This window comes from Pseudomicrostroma glucosiphilum, assembly GCF_003144135.1.
Source record: "Pseudomicrostroma glucosiphilum strain MCA 4718 unplaced genomic scaffold BCV69scaffold_6, whole genome shotgun sequence".
NCBI classification, from domain to species: Eukaryota; Fungi; Basidiomycota; class Exobasidiomycetes; order Microstromatales; family Microstromataceae; genus Microstroma; species Microstroma glucosiphilum.
This window is the reverse complement of record NW_020289918.1, coordinates 892,666-905,202: the sequence shown is the minus strand read 5'-3', so window position 1 is coordinate 905,202 and position 12,537 is coordinate 892,666. Positions and strand designations below refer to the sequence as shown.

General features: G+C 57.2%; 4 protein-coding genes across 4 annotated transcripts; 1 reads left to right on the top strand and 3 right to left on the bottom strand.

Moving 5' to 3' along the window:
- Nucleotides 1-370: 370 nt before the first annotated feature.
- On the bottom strand, nt 371-1,324 carry BCV69DRAFT_282710 (hypothetical protein). Its single transcript, XM_025492448.1, has one exon. It carries the CDS (start codon nt 1,318-1,320, stop codon nt 640-642), a length of 681 nt encoding a protein of 226 aa, XP_025348381.1. The 5' UTR covers nt 1,321-1,324; the 3' UTR covers nt 371-639.
- Nucleotides 1,285-2,465, bottom strand: BCV69DRAFT_190654 (hypothetical protein). Its single transcript, XM_025489613.1, has 3 exons — nt 1,912-2,465; nt 1,397-1,845; nt 1,285-1,324 (listed from the first exon to the last, which is right to left on the bottom strand). The coding sequence occupies exons 1-2, from the start codon at nt 2,167-2,169 to the stop codon at nt 1,405-1,407; spliced, it is 699 nt and encodes a 232-aa protein (XP_025348380.1). The 5' UTR covers nt 2,170-2,465; the 3' UTR covers nt 1,285-1,324; nt 1,397-1,404.
- Nucleotides 2,466-9,921: 7,456 nt separating this feature from the next.
- On the top strand, nt 9,922-10,413 carry BCV69DRAFT_233603 (kinase-like protein; the record flags this gene model as incomplete). The annotated part of the gene is made up of 1 exon (XM_025489867.1): nt 9,922-10,413. A coding segment is annotated over one exon (492 nt), but the record flags the coding sequence as incomplete, so codon positions are not given.
- Nucleotides 10,414-11,789: 1,376 nt separating this feature from the next.
- BCV69DRAFT_234654 (hypothetical protein) lies at nt 11,790-12,482 on the bottom strand (the record flags this gene model as incomplete). The annotated part of the gene is made up of 1 exon (XM_025489893.1): nt 11,790-12,482. A coding segment is annotated over one exon (693 nt), but the record flags the coding sequence as incomplete, so codon positions are not given.
- Between the last annotated feature and the right edge of the window lie 55 nt (nt 12,483-12,537).

Sequence of the window (12,537 nt, the reverse complement as noted above, 5' to 3'; positions counted from 1 at the left end):
GGTGAGATGTACGAAGGAGTGTGTAAGAAGGTGAAGCGAAGCGAGAGGAAGGAAGGTCACGGCCTCGTCGTCCGGTTGAAGCACCGGCCAGCGTCCTCGCCTCCCCACACAGCTGGGCACGGTGCCCCACGCAGACGGCCCAGGTGGAGTCTCTCAGTCTCGTGCTCTCCCTCGGCTGGTCACGGGCTTCTCAGCACTCAGCCTCAGCTCACGCCTCCGCTCCGCCGTCCGCTATCGCCGTTCCGCTTTGGCCCGGGCGGCGCGCGCGCACACACGGTCCAGTTGAAAGCAAGTCCACACGCCCGCCCGCACACGCTTCGACCACGCCTCGAACAGTACTACCGCTGGACGCCATGCTAGTCTTCAAATGATGTGTGCAGTGAGTAGGATAATGTTTGCCAACGGCGAGCCGAATAAGGTAAAGATAATCAAACGGATTGCATACATGGGTATATTAGACGTGTGTCGCGTCAATAAGTTAGGAGGGTAGGGGAACGGAACCAAGGCTTCGTTCGTACCGAGGTGGGGGGAGATCTATAGCAAAGGGCCGCCCGGGCCATGGAGCGAGAGTGTGTGCAGTGAAAGATGACAGACGATGACTATGCAAAGGAGAACGAAGCGATGCGGATACTAGCATGACTAGCAGCGAGAAGCACTGACGCATGCACCGTAGGCGGTAGCCATGAGCACCGCGGCAGCCTGGCCTTCAGGACTACCCGAGGTGTAAGGCGTCGTGTCGTACCAGTCGTAAGGGTTCACAGTCTGGTTCACATAACCATTCGACTTGACCTGGGCAGCGACGGCCGTGCGCAACTTGTTGGCCCAAGTCTTGTAGCCCTTTGCCCCAGCGGGATCAAGGACCATCATGCGGTAGGCAACAGAGGCGATCATGGCTGTTCCTGTAGCGTCTCCAAAGTTGCCATTGGGCTTGGCGGTCTGGCCGGAAGAGTCGCCCACCAAGTAGTTGGCAAGCAGTCCGGTGCCATCGGGCGAGAAGCCTGCAGCCATACATCCATCGAGGATCTCGTAGATGTACTTCTTGATCAGTGCGGGCTGTGTGGTCCACTTTGCTGTACGAGACCAATTGGTCATGACAGCTAGGACACGGACCATGCCTAGAGCTGCCCAGCCGTTGCCAGTAAGCCAGACGCCATATGTGGCGCTCTGTGGGCCGACGATGTGCACCCACAGACCTTGCCAGCTAGCGGTGGTGTTGGCCTGCAACACTTGCCGGTAGTAGGTGGCTTGCTTGACGGCATCCTGAATGTACTGGATGTTTTGGGTAGCGGGACTGTAGTACGCCAGGGCTGGAGTGAGCATATACCTATGAAAAGAGGAGGAGAAGTCCTGGTGAGCTTCAAGTCATCGGCTACTCTTCTCGACAGGAAGCGCTGACATTGGGACTCACATAGCGTCGGCCCACAGCTCAGCGACATCGGCGCGAGCCGAAATGGCTCCATTGTAGAACTTCGGTCCGGCGTAAAGGGTAGCAATCTGTTTCTTGGCGGCAGTCAGATACGCCGGTGTGGTCTGGCCCACTAGAATCGCCCCTGTGGTCAGCGATGCTGGATCCGTCAGAGATCCGGCACCGTCGATGAGCGAATTGCTGTTGGTCCTGATGAGCGGCTTGATGTAGCTCAGAGCGGTGTGCGTCGACACTGCCACGCTAGGTACTTTGCCGCTTGGGAATGCTGTCGACGAGAAGACCGAGCGTGTCGGGGAGCACAGCTCAAGAAGAGCATCAAAGACGACTCCATATTCCCACGAGTGGCTTGCGAGGTCGGTAGCTACACCCGCAACCTTGCCAACATCGAAACCAGGCTGTGGTAAGGCAGACGTAGGACACTGTACAGCAAAGGTCAGCGGAACGAAACGCCGTTGTCAATTCTGCAACGGTCATGAGAGACTCACACTTAGGCTAGATGTGCACGTCACGGATTTGCTGGTCTTTTTCGCCCTCTTGACGAACTCAACTCGATCGACCTCATCCAGATAGCCTACACCTGTGTGGCGCCGTGCGGCACTTTTTCTCCGGAAGAGGTTCAGCTGCTCCTCTGATGCTGCGAATGTAGTAGACGCAGTGAACAGCAGCACAGATGTGGCTATGAGGAACAGCAGTCGCCACGAGGCCTTCCTCGCGCCGATGTTAGTAGCTTGAATGTCAGACATTGTATGAGGTATGGATGAGGATGATGACGGGATATGCTGATGACGATGAGGATGATCTGAATAGAATGCTTGATTCAAATAGTCTGGCAGCCCAAGGGATTCCGGCGGCAGTATATGGACGTCGTCTGGCTGTGTATGCTGTGTGAAGTGAAAGGGGTCCTAGCCGGCTAGGGACCGACACTTGGCAGCGGGTATATATTGTATAGGGGAAGGGGTGGTGGGGCAAAGAGGAGTCGGATGGTCAAGAGGGGGTGTAAAGGTCCGTCGGCAAACACGTCGCGCCCACACGGGGGGGGGACCTAAAAGGGATGAACTTCATAACCTCCGATGGAAGAATGTGTAGGCTATCGCAAAGCATGTCCGCTCTCCGACGTGAGAAATCGACAGATCGCGTCGGGGGAATACCTCTGGTAAGATGCTGCCAAAGTGCTCGGCTAGCGTTGCGACCCAGTTTCAACTTCTAGATCCGTGGGCCAACGCAAGGCAGCGTCGGAGATGACAGCACCCCGCCTTGCCTTGCCTACAGGAGGAAGCGAGCGTCCTTTTTCCGGAAGCCTTGCCAAGTCTGACAAGGGCGACTTTCCTTGTTAGGATGGCCACCGACGTTATTTTCCGCTGTGACCGGGAGGTGGCTTCCCACCCCCTTCTCCTGTTGCTGAAGCTGTACGCAGCATTCTCGGCCCCCCTTTTTCCAGACGCGGACACCCAAGGCGCCACGCCACATTCCGGACGTGCAGTCGCGTTTTGCCACGTGGTTCTCCGCGCCGCGCCTACCAAGATCTGCTGCGCTCAGAGAGAGGAGGCAATGGGTTGTGTTGACCGTAGCGCGAGACCCGCATTCCTACGACGCCTACACTCTTGCCGGTGAAGTCCCTTATTCGCTTCACCAGCCTTTACGATGATTGTCGGGCTTCTCTCAGCTCTCGATTCCGTTGCAATCTTCGGCCAAGGAGGTTGTAGTAGGCGTCCGGGGCTCCTCATCGGATAATCAGAGGGGAAAGCTGAAGTCCATGCTTACTGCTTATGCTGATTGACTCAGTTTCGTCTCAGATCTGAATTGAGACCATTCTGCAGTGGTTGGTCTTCTGTCTGAGGCCATCTGACACACGGTCCATCGGTCAGTGTGACCCTGGCATTTCGCGGTCCCGTCTGGCGAGACACGTTTTTTTTTTTCCAACCAACACTTTCGCGTCAAGTCGCCGACGTGCAGCCGTCTGAAGTGGCCGGGCGTGACGCCCACCGACACCAGCCGACCGAAAAGGGCCCTGACAACGAGGCAAGGTTTGTTTTGCTCACTGTGGGGGGCCGTACTGTATGCTGGAGCTGGCCTGTCTGCCTTCCTTCGCCCTTTCTGCACTGTACGGTGGCGAGGCGAGGCTCCTTGGCACGGACTAGCTGACCGTTGCTGAGAGACGGGTGGGCAGCGCACTGAAGGGCGCCAAGAAGGGTCGATGCGCGGCCAGCGTGTGTGTACGAGAATAGCGAGGATCAAGCAGAGATACGCTTCATGTGAAAGCTAGGATGGTGTGATGCGGCACTCGCTCGAGGCAAACAGATGATCGAGACAGCAATCAATGAATCTAAATCTGGCGCGAAGATGGTGTTGGTGTGAGTGTTGGCTACTCCCGGCGACTCTTCTGTTCCTGAGCGGAGTGGGCCCGCTTTGATGCCGCCTGGGCCTCCTGTCCCTCCTTTCTGCCCATCGTCCCTCCCGGCCAAGGAAGTCCCCCTCCTATCTCTACCTCTTCACCAGTGTCATCGTCCACAGCCTCGTCAGTGACCATACAGCCTCAGACCATTGCTCATAGATCTCTGTTTGGTATCCGAGGCCCGTACACCTTCAAGCGCTTCCACGACTCTACCTTCTTTCGAGCCCATCCCATTCACGCGGTCGAAGCCCCTAGCGGGACCGCCTCCTCCTGTCTTCCTCCTCTTCCCGCGCACTTCCATCGGCCTCGGCTGGTGTCCACACTCGTTACTAGAATATTCTCGCCGTCACGCCATACTTGCCTGAGCTCGACCAGCCATAGGACCCTTCGCGCCTCGGCTCATGCTTTCTCTGGACATCCTCGGCAGCCTTTGATACCCTCTACGGCCTTACACTAGGCTCAACCGCGGCTTTCCCCTGATCATCTTCTTCGTTCTGCTCAAGAGCTGTCTCCATAGGGCGTCCTTCTGGTATCCGCCCTCGGGCGCAATTCTGCCACCATGTATGCCGGATCTGCGTTCGCTCCGGCTTCACATCCGAAAGTCCGAGATGGATCCGCCATCCTGGGTGATCGGGATAGCGAGCGGCCGCAATGGACCTCCTCAGAACGCTCCTACCACCATGCGGGAGATCAAATGGGATCAATATCGTCCAATCCCTCACTCGATCCTTCAACCTCGTCAGCCTCTGGGTCCAGCCTCTCTCACTCCACCCACTCTTCTTCCTTTGCTCCTCTCGCATTGAACAAGGCCGGCGGCTTCGGTCCTGCGGACTTGAAAAGAGGGGTGGATAAAGACCTTCCACCACCGCCCCCTGAGAAAGACTCGGTACCCCTATCGCTCGCCCCACAAATAGCCTTTTCTCCGGGAGGAAGCGCAAGGGCAGTCTACTCGCCGTCCCTGGAAGATACCTCCACCCTGGGGAGTCCGAGTCTCCGGTCACACTTTGTTGATGGCAATGGCTCAGCCAAACGGGATACGACAGACACATACCGTGTCGGGGAGAGGGAGGGCATTGTGCAAGCCAGCCCTAGCATAGGGGGTCGGCCTCATCATACTTCAAAGAAGGGAAAGGGTTGGGCCAGTGGAGCTGCTTCAGGAGCTGCTGAAGGTATGAGTGCAGGCTTGAAGAAGCTCGGAAAGGCTTCCACCCATGCTTTTCGATCTGCTGCACAGCATCAGCAGCAGTGGAAAGCAGAGAGGGAAGCTGCAGCCGCCGCAACAGCCTTGCCACGGCGGCCGCGAGCTGCCGGCGAAGATACGCAAACAAGTAGCGCCAGCAGCCATCCGTTTAGTTCTAGCAGTAGCAGTAACAAGGGCATCAGCAGCAAGTCAAAGGGCAAGGGGGCCAGCAAACGCCGAGGCTCCTCGTCTCACTCAGCCACGGCTGGGCAATCCCTCACCCCGGCGGCTTCTGACGCCCATCACTACACAGGTCACCTGCGCAGCCAATGGGACTACGACCATGATCAAGCTGCTTTGCGACCTCCGCCTTCGAGGTCCATTGCAGGTTCCTTCAGTCACTCGTCCAGAGGGACCTCTCGACGTTCTTCTCTCTCCGGAGGTGGCGGCACACCCTATCAGGACACAGAGTCTGCTGACTACGCTTTTCCACCTGGTCCTGTGCCCGTCTCTGACCCCGGCATTGGTCTACCTTTCGATGTCCAACACAACGTCCACGTTCACGTCGGTCCGGAAGGGTATATTGGCCTGCCAGCTTCGTGGGCTGAACACATGGCCAGACGTTGCCTCGAGGACGAGGATGATGACCCTCGGCGTAACCTGGAGAGTAGAATGGAAGGCGTTTACCCCCTCAACAGGTCCAAATCAAGACCATCCAGCCTGGGAAGCCCCACGAAAAGTCCACGACTGGACTATCGGAGAAGCAGGGCGTATAGCGATGAGTTTGATGCATCAAGGGTACGATCGGTGGCCATGACTGATAGCAGCGGGCAGAGGACCGTTCTTCCCGGCATGAGCTTGTCGAGGGCTCCAACGAGAGCCTCGACAAGCTATTCGTCTGTGCTGAACAGAGGCTGGGACGATGGCTCAGAGGCTGGCGGAAGGGAAAGACCGCTTGTCCATCCGTCACCGCCTGTTCCTCCTCTTCCGATCAAGCCAACAGCTGTACCGGTGATAAACGGCAGTGGTAGCCCTCAAGACTCGCGCACAAAGGATGACGAGTGGGTTGACGCCGAGCCCGGCACCTCTGCGGCTTTGGGATTAGGTCTGGGCTTGTCGGGCTTCAATCAGGTATCTGGGCCGGACAACAAGGGCGCCGGCAGGGTCGATAAACGCTCGAGTCGCAAATTGCTGCTGCCCGATTTTCTAGCAGATGGCAATGTGGAAGACGAGAATTGGGCTCTGATGCTGCTCAACTCGATTCCAGCACCTGACGATGATCTACAAATCGCTGCCGCACAGCATGCTCGAAAGCCCTCCAAACAGCAGCTGCGAAACAAGAGCTCGGCATCCAGCTTGCGGTCAAAGAAGTCAAGTACGATGACCAGGAAGTCCAAGGCTCCTGGCTCTATCTATGGAGGCGCTGACAGAGCCCGTACGCCACAGAGTCCTCTGACTCCGGGCCTGCCGACCCACTCCGCACTGTCAAATGGCGAGAGGAAACTTCAGCCACCGGAGTTCCAGAGATCTGTCCGACCCTCATCAAGAGCGTCGCGAAAGAGTGTGGCGCGCTCAACGGGCAAGAGACGCAGTGCTAGCGTCAACTCTCGTGCTCAATCTCGCCGTACTGTCAAGTCATACGCCACCACGAATGCATCTGTGGATACTGGTGAATGGAGCGATGGATATCCTTACTCTGGTGCGGAGGACGACGAAGTGCAAATCGCCACTGCGACCACGGAAAGAGTGGAGAAGGCTGGAACGCTGCCCAGGGCTCTAACCCATAGCCAATTAGTGGACACGGTTCGTGAATATGCTCCCGCTGCCAATCAGCCCCGCGGTGCACAAGCTCGGCAGGCTGAGAGCCCCCTGCTTGGTCCTCTGAGTATCTTCCCCGTCCCACCAACCAGTCGAGGAGCCTCTCCAAATAGTCAGCAAATCGCCAGTGCGATCCAGATGGCATCGCAGTGGAGCCCACCTAGTCCGATTGCCCGAGCAGCCAAGACGAAGAACAGCTCGAAGGCCAAATCGCGATTTCAGGCTCGTGGTGGTCAAAGCGGTGGTCGAGAAGTACCTACTACGAAGTTTGCCAGCCTGGCTGCTAACGCTAAGAAGGCGATCTCTCCTTTGCTTACGGCCTCTGAAGTGCCTCCCGTGGTTCCTTCAAAGAATAGCCATCTTACTGACGCGTCCGCAACAACTTCGAAGGTCGCCAATGGCAGCACTAGCTCCGCATTGCATGGATCAAGCAGCAAGGCGCCTTTTGTTGGAAGCAATGGGCATGTGACAATCACTCCCACAATCAATCACAGAGGAGGCTACGCGAACGCCGCTGGCCGACCCGCTGGCGACAATGGTGTCTTGGCGAACAGTGCTGTCATCAACGAACGTCCACACGCCTATTCCCTCAATCCACAAGGGCGGGCGGCAGAGGGCCAAAGGATTCCAGGTCTGAGGGAGCGAAGGAGGATGAAAGGTCCAGCGCGGATCTATCCTCCATCTTCGCGAGGCAATGCTGATATTCTTGTCCGCGCCAGACCTAACACTATCTTGTCCAATGCTGCCGACTCAGACCAAGGTCACGCTGCGGGATCTCTGAATGTGTCGAGTGGAGCCGCCGGAGGCCTCGAGAGGCGCCCCTCAGGTTCCTCATTCAGCGGCAATGTCAAGGACAGCGGACTGGCCAGGAAAGACTCGGACACAGGTTTTGTGGTAGTGCGAGACTCTCCAGAAGCAATGGCATCTCCGCATCCGAGCCCGAATCAGCTTCAGGTCCAGAATCCTCCTGGAGGCAGCGGCTTCACGCTCAATCTCCTGAACGCTGTCCGCAAGCGCAGTGGCTCCACGGCTACTGACAATGCCCCCAAGGTGCCTCCCAAAGATGTATCTGCATCGGGAAGCGCGGGGATGGTACCTATAAGCGCTAGTCGCAGTGAAAGCCAAGAGGGTCGGAGCCCACTCATCAAACCGCAGATAGGCATCATCAGACCGAATGCCGATGGATTCTTCACAGTAGCGACTCCCATTAGGTCCGCCACAATCGAGGGAAGTAGCACCTTTGAAGGACAGGCACAACCTTCTGGAGAACCCTCTCCCGCGCTCGAGCCTCTTCCCTTCGCTCATCGATCTCACAGTCATGATGGCATTGAAGCAGTTGCCATCCTACCCTCGCCTCGCTCAGGCTTCGAAGACGATACAGAAGATGAGCACGACGAGCGACGTGAGCAAGAAGACGACGAGGAGGACTATACAGCTGATGATTATCTTGATGACTGGATGCAGGAAGGCGAAGGCCAGCCCATACCTGGGTCGCCCGGAGGTATCTCAGTCTACTCGAATGGTAGTGCTTTTGTGCGAGAAGGTTTCAGGAGCGCCCATACGACTGAGCCTCTGCCAGCAGGCCTGTTTGGCCCCCCTGAAGCTTCACCTCGATTCGGTGAAGGCGGTGGCAATGCGCTGCGCAGCCCTGGTCTTCTCTCCGTTGCAAGCTTCCGCGGTACGGGACGAGGTGGTGCGACAGACTCGACCTCGAGCTCTCCCATCGATCTGAGGGATCGATCTCTATTGTCACCCTTCCTCGAGCAGCAGAGTCCCAGATTCAGTGGTGCGAGTCGACAGCGCTCTGAAGACGGAAGCAACCTTCGACCTCGCAACCCATCGGCCGAGGCTTTCACGAGTGCTGTCAGTCGGTCTCCTTCCACTCCTGGCGGTCTAGCGTACCTTGACTCGCCAGCAGCACCGTCCCGCGGCAACAGTCCTCTGGTCAATACGACTGACAGCCCGCAACCTGATCCTGTGGACAAAGATATTGCTCAGGCAAGTGCCGCGTCCAATCTGCTGAAGAAGGTCGTTCAGACCGACAATTCCAGCCCAAAGAGCCCGGAAGCACGGCCTTCCCTTGACCGTGAGCAAGCAGAGGCAGTGGCAGTGCCTCGTCCCTCTAGTCGCGTGAGCAATGGCTCCAGAGGCTCTCGGCGGACGACTGGCAAAGCACCTCGACGATCGACAGACACCCGCAATCGCTTCCCTGTCAGCACTCATTACGCTAGCGGCTTCTCAGAGGCCTTCTTTGACGTCGCCGCTGACGCGGACACGATGCCTCGACAGAGCTTTGATCTGGAGGATATGCTTCCACAACACTTGAATGACGTGCCACCAGTGCCACCTCTGCCAAACACAGCCAATCGATCTGCCTCTTCTCCACCTTCACCTTCCAAGCCTCATCAAGTCGTGCCTTCGATTCCCGTCGGGAAGCAATCGATCAAGTCCTCAGAGGTGGTTCCCGCGGGCACAAGCAGCGCATCGATCAGAGGCCGTTCTCCATCTGCATCCCGAGCTCACTCGAGGCAGTCCTCAACAAGTGGCAAGAAGGGTCCGCGGAGATCGAGGTCGAGAAATCGAATTGACTCGTCTGTGATAGCATCTGAGCAGATGCCCATGCCTTCAGTTGCAAGCATGCCTTTAGTAGGGGCGCCAGTCCCCTCTGTGCCTGCAACGACTTCTGTAGCGCTCGACGTTAGCTCGGGACTACCAGAGTGCGTCAAACCCGCTGCTCAATTCCTCGTTGCTGCAGATCCAGAGGCTTTGTTCGACGAGCTCACGCTGATTGGATCTGGAGACTCTGGCGACGTCTTCTCGGCCGTTGGCCCAGGCAAGGCAGGTGTTCAAGAGCTCGTAGCTGTCAAGGTCGTCAAGCTGCCTAGCGTGGAGCAAGGAGAGGTCGGAAATAGTCGCCTCGCAGGACTCGCCAAGGAGATTCGCCTCTGGTCGGCCTGCAAGCACGAGAAGATTCTCGCACTGTACGACGTCTTCTACGCTCCACCCATCTCCTCTCAGTACTCTGGCGTCTGGATCGCTCAAGAGCTGGCCGACCGATCTCTTGCAGACATTGTCGCACTGCACGGCGATGGTCTGCTCATTCCAGAGACAGTCATGGCCAAGGTACTCTTTGACCTTCTCGAGGCGCTGCAGTGTCTCCACTCTCTCCAGATCATACATCGTGATGTGCGATCAGACAATGTCCTGATCTGTCCAGACGGGACAGCCAAGCTCTCCGACTTTACACAAGCGGTGCAGCTAGAGAGCAAGCAGAGCAAGAGGAGCAGCACAGTGGGGATTGCCTACTGGATGGCGCCAGAACTGGTGGCCTCGCAGCCTTACTCGACCGAGGTGGACATCTGGTCTCTGGGCGCTACCCTTTACGAGATGTGCGAAGGACAGCCACCCAATGTCGAGCTCAGCCCCGAGCAGGCAGTCAGCGCTACGGCCCAGCACGGCCTGCCCGCACTCAGCGCTGGGCCCGAGACGCCTACATGGTCAGAGGGGCTGCGTGAATTCGTTGCTCTTGCTACGAAGATGAACCCGAAGCAGAGGGGCACAGCTGCGGGACTCTTGAAGAGCGAGTTTGTGCAGCGGAGAGCGGCGGAGGGAAAGATTGTCGAGCTGCTAGAGCGGGCGTGCGAGTTGGAGGGACAAGCTGAGGAGGAGGAGGAGGAGGAAGAGGAGGAGGTTCCGGGAGAGGAATAGGAGCGAGAGCACCCGCATCGCTGGCAGATCTATTTGCTCCTTCTACGACCTTTCTGCTCCCCCGCCAAGTCCGTACATCATCACTGGCAATGGCCGCTTTCGATTCCCTCCCCCTTTGTCGTACCGTCACCGTCACAAGCACAATCTCAGCATCCCCCGTCACCAGTCACTTCCTACTGTCATTCACTTTCGCGCTTCTCTTCTCTTCCTTACTCCCCCCTCTTTCTCTCTCTCTCTTCCTTCCTCTCTATCGCACATCCGCCTTCCCCCTTCTCTACTCTACTCTACTCTACTCTACTAGATCCCGCCCAACCCCGTCTTGTGCTTCTTTACATGTCGCTCAATCGATATACCCATATACCTTGCTTGCCCATGTCCTCCGGCCCCAGCTCCGGCTTCGGCTCCGGCCCCAGCTCCGGCTTCGGCTCCGGCTTCAGCTCCAGCTTCAGCTTGGGCTCTGACTCTGGCTACAATTCTTCAACACGGGCAGATTCGGACAGGAAATGAGATTGACGTTTGGTGAGTGAGATTGAGATTGAGATTGAGATTGGAAGTGGTGTAGCGTACTGTAGGCACAATACGATACAGTCCAGTACAGGCCAGTACGTTACAGTGAGTGAAAGCGTAGAAGCGTTAGATTGAGTGATGGATATGGATTGATACAAGAGGGGGGGCGGCATTCAAATCCTCCTCCTGCCCTGCCTCCTCTCCCTCGCCTGAACAACCCGCCGACGCTTCTCCGCCGCCTCCATCTCGCGATGGAGCAAATCACCGCTCACTGCTTGACCTTGGCCGGCGCTGGTGCCTTGCTCAGAGGTTGGGAAAGAAGCGGCGAGGGTAGTCTTGGGCTTCTCCGGTGTAGCTGTAGCTGTAGCTGCTGGTGCTGGTGCTGGTGCTGGTGCAGCTGTAGCTGCTGGTGCGGTTGTGGCTGCTTCCTCAAAAAGGCGCGATGAGGCAGCAGGAGTAGAAGCAGAAGCAGCAGAAGCAGTAGCAGCGTCTGCATTACCCGCCTTGATCCATTTTTCATACGCCCTATTCCTCGCTTGATCTGGTTGACCCTCTACACTTGCACCCGATGCAGTAGGGGCTGCAGAAGTAGAGGCAGGTGGCAGTTCACCACTTCGTCTCCTCGACTCCTCCAGCTCGTTCTGGCTATCGAATCCCGCTCGCACACTCTCGGCAAAAGTCATCGGCCGTCCCAACTTTCCATGCACACTAGACGAAGCTCCCGCTCCGAGCAAATTGCCCGTGAGGTTCGTGGCAGCAGGCAACTTCTTGCGTGCTGGAATCTTATAGTATGCTCTCACGGAAGGAATCTTGAGTACGAGCATCTGGGAGAGGGAAAAGAGATTGTTTGTGATCCAGTAGTAGAAGACGGCGGCGGGAAGGTGGTACACCAGGAAGGGCATCAAGCAGGTAACTGCCCTCAGGCCAATCTTGATATTCTTTGCTGTTCCTGGGTCTGAGGCTCCTTGGTTGCCAAACTCGGCGCCTGTCTCTAGTGTGGCGAGAGAGGTAGCGGCGGTCAGAACCGGACCGATGTACAGGGGGTCGGGCGCAGTCAGATCTGTGGCCCATCCAAGTCCGCCGCTCTTGAGCGTGTCCAGTCCTTGCTCGGCAAGAGCCTTGAGGGCAAAGAAGAAAGACACGAAGAGGGGCATCTGAGTAGCTGGGAGGATAAAGGACTTGAGAGGATGACAGTTGTGCTCCTTCCACAGTCCGTGAATCTGCAGCATAGACGTTTGAGCCGACCTCATATCCTGGTGCTGCTTGTGGTAGGTGACGTCCTCCATGATCGCCTTTGTCTCCTCCTGAATATTGGCCAGTCTAGCAGCATTTGCTTGACCCTTGATTACAAGCGGCAGAATGGCTACACGGACAGCCAGGGTGCATCCGACGATGATGGCCCACCAAGGAGCGCCGGTATGCTCAGAAACATAGAGGAGGAGGTTCTCCATGATCCGCACATTGGGCCACCAGGACAGCGTCAGCTCCGTTGCAGTCACACTGAGC

What these genes read in the sequence shown, in the direction of transcription:
- BCV69DRAFT_282710 (XM_025492448.1), bottom strand. Translation starts at nt 1,320, where the DNA reads ATGCTCACTCCAGCCCTGGCGTACTACAGTCCCGCTACCCAAAACATC.
- BCV69DRAFT_190654 (XM_025489613.1), bottom strand. Translation starts at nt 2,169, where the DNA reads ATGTCTGACATTCAAGCTACTAACATCGGCGCGAGGAAGGCCTCGTGG. An exon ending in CGTGCACATCTAGCCTAAGT is followed by an intron (nt 1,846 to 1,911) that starts GTGAGTCTCTCA and finishes TTTGCTGTACAG; the next exon opens with TGTCCTACGTCTGCCTTACC.